Here is a 6,000-nt window from a genome sequence, read left to right on the forward strand (position 1 = left end):
CTTATTGTTTGCAATGGCCATGTAGCCTCTAGCTGATAAAGCCAGAACTGGAAACTGGTACCCCCGGCTCAACATAGAGGGTCGAGTTCACCACATAGCTCTGTATGCAGACGATCTGATTATATTTCTCAGTACAGCGGGACCGGATCTGCCGGGAGCCAAAACCCTGCTGATGGCCTAGAGAGAGTGGCTGGCCTTAAGGTTAACGGGAATAAATCTGGTCTGTTTCCCGTCATGCAGGGGTCGGAGAAGCCGCTGACAGTGGAAGGGATTGAATGGGAGGAGAGATATATCTCGAGGTGCAAATATACCATGACAGGGCGGATCTGTTAGAGGGAAATGTGGGTAAGGTCATACGGGGGGCAAAAGACAGTTTTGGGGCACACTCCCTTTGTCATTAGCGGGCAGAGCATCCTTATTAAAGATGGTAACTCATCTGTGACTCTTGTATGTATTTGGGGTGTTGCAATTGTGGATTCCAGTGTGGAGATTTTGGCGGCTTCGGGGATGGTGACGGAGTTCCTGTGGGGGGCTGGAAGGAGATGAGTGGCTCTGAAAACACTGATGCGACCCAAAGCGGAAGGGGGACTAGCGGTGCCGGATTTTGAATATTACTATATTGCAGCTCAACTGCAATGGCTGACTAGATGGGTGGCTAGCCAGCTCCGGGGAACAACGCAGTAGGGGAATGGATGTCCAGCACCAGATCTGCTGTCTAGAATAGTGTTGTGTTTGCATGTGTCAGAAAGGGATATATTGGCGGAACTTTGGGTGGCACACAAGTGTTAGGTCCACAGCTTGCAGAGGGCTAACATGAGGCGCCCTTATGCACCGGAGGGTCCTCTGAAGCACTGCAGGACACCAATGCATGGGGTGGATGGGAGTCGAATAGAGGCATGGGAGGAGGCTGGAGTGCTCACCAGAGGGCAGCTATACAAAGATGGCGTGTTACTACCGTTTGATGTATTCAGTGAGACCAACGGGATACCTGGGGGCGACTTCTTGCTTCATGCAGCGTTGACTGTCGCAATCCGCAAGCATTGGGGGAGTGGGCTGACTGAACCTCCTTTAAATGAAGGGTGTCAATATGTATTATTGGCAGCGGGGACAATCAAGGCAGTTACCTGTTTATATAGGAGGCTGAGCAGGGCAACACTCCTGCCACTACAGGAGTTGCAACAGAAGTGGGAGGAGGATTTACGGGAGCCCATAGAGGACAAAACATGGGAAGAGCTCACAGAGAGGGTTAGTAAGATATCCAGGAATGCTTGGTTCCAGCTGGAAAATGTGTATGTTTTCCATAGGGCGTATCTCACCTCAGGGCGCCTTAATAAATATTTTAATATGGTAACGGCGGCTTGTCCCAGGTGTGGGGAAATAGGCGCAGAATTCCTTCATGTTTTGGAGTTGTCCGTCGAAAGGACATTTCTGGAGTGAGGTGACAGAGCTATTAGCAGATATTACTGAAAAGGAAGTACATACGACTCCAGGATATTGTTTGCTTCACAGATTCCCACATACTGCTAAGAACAAAGTCACCAGTGAATTTCAAGACCTGGGCTTGGTACTAGCGAAACAGGACAAAACGAGCCATTGGAAGGCAAGTCAGATAGAGAAGAGAGTTTGAGCATTGGGCAGGCTGTGAAGGTACAGCACTGTTAAGAGGTGCTAGGCGCAGTGGGAGTGAGAAGGTGTTGGGACGCAGCCATGGCCTGGGAAGCTTTGACGTTGCACCTGAAGCAGCTAAATGATATTGAGGATGAGAGTAATAGAGACGCTCCAAAGGTAGACAGCATGGGGTAGTTACAGGGGGGAGGGGAGTAAATGTATGGGTTGCCCAAGTACCGGCAACACCTTGAGGCTCATGGATCCTGTGGCGACAAAGTAGAAATGGCTAGAGAGCAGCCCTGGGAAGGTTCCTTGAATATAGCACTCCAAAATGCGCCGGGGTGGGGGGGGCGGAGGTTGGGGTTTGGCTGAGATAGTAATGAGGGAGGATTGGGGGTTAGTTTTTGTGATTGCCCTAACTATTACAAGAGTGACGTGAACTTGAGAGCAAATGAATCTCCTACAGAACTATTGACTGACTATGGCGCCCCATACAACAGCAACGCACTGCAGGCTTATTAACAGTGGATCCATGTTAATATGGGGGTTCTTTTCAAGATTTAAACTGTATTGCTGTATTTCTCGTAAATGCCTAATGAAGTTTGTTTACAAAAAAATGATGAAAGATCTTTTCCCCAAAAATAGTACATACAAAATACTGCCTGTCGGGAATCAGGAAATGTTCGCAGAGCTCAGAGTTTAACGCTAGTGTGCATGTGTGGAAAAAGAAACCGACTTCCAGCCATCACCGCACTACATACCAGCGCTTTGTAGGTGCTAGTTTCTGGCAGATACATATTTTTTAGAAAGAGGCTACTGCAACATGACTTTATTTCCTTTTTCTTTCAAAAGGGAATTAAAACAGGTTGGTACAGCCACATTTAAAGAAAAATAATAAGTAATATTCTGTAAATGATGCCTTCAGGCAATCATTCTTTTATAAAAAATGAGAAAAAGGTTCCTCTCTGAAGAAGTGTTCTGGACTCTGACAGACCGGGCGAGGCAGAGATGTTCAGCGTACTGAGGTTTAAAGATCCCATAATGGAGTGTGTTCCTTCCACAACACGCGTGGAGTTCTCCAATTCCTTGCCACTTCACCTGAAGAACTGTGCCATGAGCTGGTGTGGAAATAATTATTCATGAAAACTTAAACTTGACTATGGGGCTAATTAGGCCATAGTTTCACAGCAAGGCGGCCATCTTAATCACTGTTGTCCAAACTAATAACATGATGAGGGCAACGCACTCGTGCGCACAATGAGATATTACAAATAGTATCCACAATCAGTATCACAAACAACTTCCCTGGCGCTCGACTTCTTGCAGCCCACCATCAAAGGCGCCAAGACTAAAATTCAAACAAAAGTAGAAGGAGCGTCGAAGTAGACAATGTTATCTAGCATATTATAGTACTGCAGTCCATGAAGAATCAAAAAGTTCCACTTAGGCGTCCTTTGCACTTATATTCCGTTCTTTTACTGTAGTAGGGTGATTATCATTCAACCAAATAGTTTTTCTTGCTGAAGATATCAAACATGAAGATATTTAAAACCATGTTCAAATAAAAATATTCCACAGGTGTGTTTACTTCGACGCTCCGACGCTCCTTCTACTTTTGTTTCAACTTAGTCTCTGTGCATTCATGCCACCTGCTGCAGATGTTACATGCAGATGTTCACTACCATTATACCCTTTTTCATGAAAAAGGTATAGGTCTATATAGAAGAAAAGGGTCACATCAGTCTTAGCAGGAGGCGGTAGACGAAACAGGCAGTAAATGGAGTGAAAGCAATGGAAGAGAAAAAGGAGGAGGAGTGTATGGGTGAGGCTCCTTCAAAGAGAAAAAACACATGAAGAAACAAACGCTTTTTCCAAGAATGATTTTTTTTTTCCAGGATGGCTTTGTCAACCCAGTGAAAACTAGTCATAAAGAAAAAATTGTCAGTAATGGTTCGGTTGAATACATTTGTCAGAACAATTTTCTTCATGTTGAAACACAAAATACCAGCTGATGGATTCGAGAATCTTCTATGACTCCTTCAAGCAAGCCAACAACCAGTGGTAGAATGGTTTGCATGGAGCCTGGTGTTGGGAGTCTCCCAACGTGACCAAATAGGGTGCCTGGAAGTTAACAAAGGAATATTCAACTTTGCTGCTCGCATAATAATGCTTCATAGAAATAAGTGATATCCTCGTAGATGACAATTGGATAGCAATTTTACAGGCGAGTAGGAGTTCCACAAGGATACATGGCCGACATCCATGGCTGCTAGGTGATCTCTAGTTGGAGCATTTGCTTTGAAGGAGTGTGACTGACTTTGTGTTGGAGTATGAAGTCCGGGTGACACTAATTTTCTTTGAATAGGTATGCACCACAAAGGGAGACCTCTTTTCCTTAGATGTGCCTGCAACTGGTTGCAACTGGTTGGGTAATGGCATAATTCATTTTACTTAGAAGAACGCTCACTTAAAGGAGAAAAAGGCACAAATTCTCAGGCCTCGAGTGGCGGATCATTTGTCTTTTAGGAATTATATTTCCTGCTATATTGTGACAATAGGTAAGTAAATGCGTAGTTTTACATTCAGAGAATACATCTACCTGAGGTTTATATGACCATGCAGTTGCTCAGATACTTCAACGTCAAACACTTTAATGTTGACGTGGGCTTGGTGACTAACAGGCCACTTAAGATCCTGTGGGTACCCATAAGTAATAACTAAAGAAAATAGACATTGGCAAATTGTGTGCGAGCCTCTCTCATTGAAGATGTGCTCTCTGGAAAAAGAAACCCAGCACTCGATTATGGTCATTACCTGGTGATGCAACATTGGTTCCAAATTGCTTTTGCTACCTTATTATTAAACATAGAAAACGGACTACCAGAAAAAAGTGAGAACCATGAAAAAGGAGGTTCAGGGGTGTTGGTATTTATAGAAGCCACAAAGCATATTATATGTTTGCAGCAATGCCCTTCAAATCAAATGACCTTAAACCCCTCACTGTCTCTGTAGTACAAGGGCTGGAAGACGGGCTCTGATTGGTTGTGTATAACTGACTCTTCTCTTGGGTTGCAGGGCTTGGTGTGGGGCATGCTGAGACTGGCCCCCCGTCGGATCACCGTCCTCACAGTGCTGCGCTCGCCGTGGGTGCTGAAACACCTGCCCGAGAGGCCGGAAGTCGAGCTGAAAGCCCTGGAAGCCTTCTGCGACCCTCTGAACATCGAAGGGAGCAGCAGCAGTTCGAGCACAGAGCAGGCCAACGGCCTGAAGTCACGGCCCCACAGCGAACCCCAGCTCCAGGGGACTGGAGAGACCTGCGCGCAGTAGGAAGCTCGTTGGGAGCAGAGGACACTAATGGGAATTTGGCTGTTGCTCGACCTGGCTGCTTGAATGAAAGCTCTGCATCCCCCGCGCCCCCAAACCATCCCTTCCGAGCAGAAAAGGCTCGCGATACACACGTCAAGGAAGAAGGAAGCGTGTGATGTCCCGACATTCACTAAATAAAAGCAGCACTTAATTTTCCAAAATTAAAATGACGCCAGTTCCTGAGTCAGCATAACGTGGAGTCGGGGTGGGTTCCGAGGTGGGACGGAGAACGGTCACGCATGTCACCAAACCACATCTGACACTTGGGCACCGAGATTGGGGGCGGGAAGGAGGGGTCAGCTCACGAGGTGGGTTGTATAATCAGTATATATAATTGGAAGTCCTTTTACAGTTGGATTACACGCACTCCCCACACCTTCTGACTTGAGCTATGCAATTTTGCCACTTCTATTTCTGGTTAACCTGTGATGTCCGTTCCTTTAATACAGCTCTATGCGGCAGTTTTATTTTATGTCCTAAAAGGGGTCGTTGGTTCTGGTCCTCGTGATCCGTTGAGCAGTTTTCAAGGGATTCAATTCTGCCCAGGAAAACCAACAGGCCGAGCAATTCCTTTCCCCATTTTGACAGTCCAGTGGATGCCCCTTCACATCAGCCCTAGAGCTCAGCTCAGAACTTCTCAGTTTTCCTATCAGTTATTCCCACCCACCCACCAGCCCCCCCCACCCCCACAAACACAACTAAAAAGGCACAGTATGATTCAGTCCCAGCACTCAAGACCCACCCACAGATGCGTGTGCAGCGTCTTTGCAGCTACTCATACATCCAAACTGAACAGAACAATGTGGCAAATTCAGAGTGGCTGGAGGAATCTCAACAACACATACCTCAATTGGGGGAGGGGGGGGGGGGGTAACTGGGGCAAAAGTATATGAGACGCTTAAACTCTTAGGGCATAATAAGAGCCTTGAAATGGTAGCACGGATTCGACCAAAATTGCAGGTGACCTCAGTACTGAAGTCTGCAAGCCTCCATTAACATACTCATGCATGAACAATTGTATGGCTT

At 46.3% G+C, this 6,000-nt stretch overlaps 1 protein-coding gene across 1 annotated transcript in view; it reads left to right on the forward strand.

Moving 5' to 3' along the window:
* TSSK4 (testis specific serine kinase 4) overlaps window positions 1-4,935 on the forward strand; it is a 654,871-nt gene extending 649,936 nt beyond the window's left edge. Inside the window, exon 4 of the mRNA XM_086920432.1 lies at window positions 4,684-4,935. Coding sequence (XP_086776558.1) covers window positions 4,684-4,935 — 252 coding nt within the window. The remainder of the gene's footprint in view (window positions 1-4,683) is intronic.
* Window positions 4,936-6,000: the final 1,065 nt, after the last annotated feature.

Source organism: Lissotriton vulgaris, chromosome 5 (assembly GCF_964263255.1).
Source record: "Lissotriton vulgaris chromosome 5, aLisVul1.2, whole genome shotgun sequence".
NCBI classification, from domain to species: domain Eukaryota; kingdom Metazoa; phylum Chordata; class Amphibia; order Caudata; family Salamandridae; genus Lissotriton; species Lissotriton vulgaris.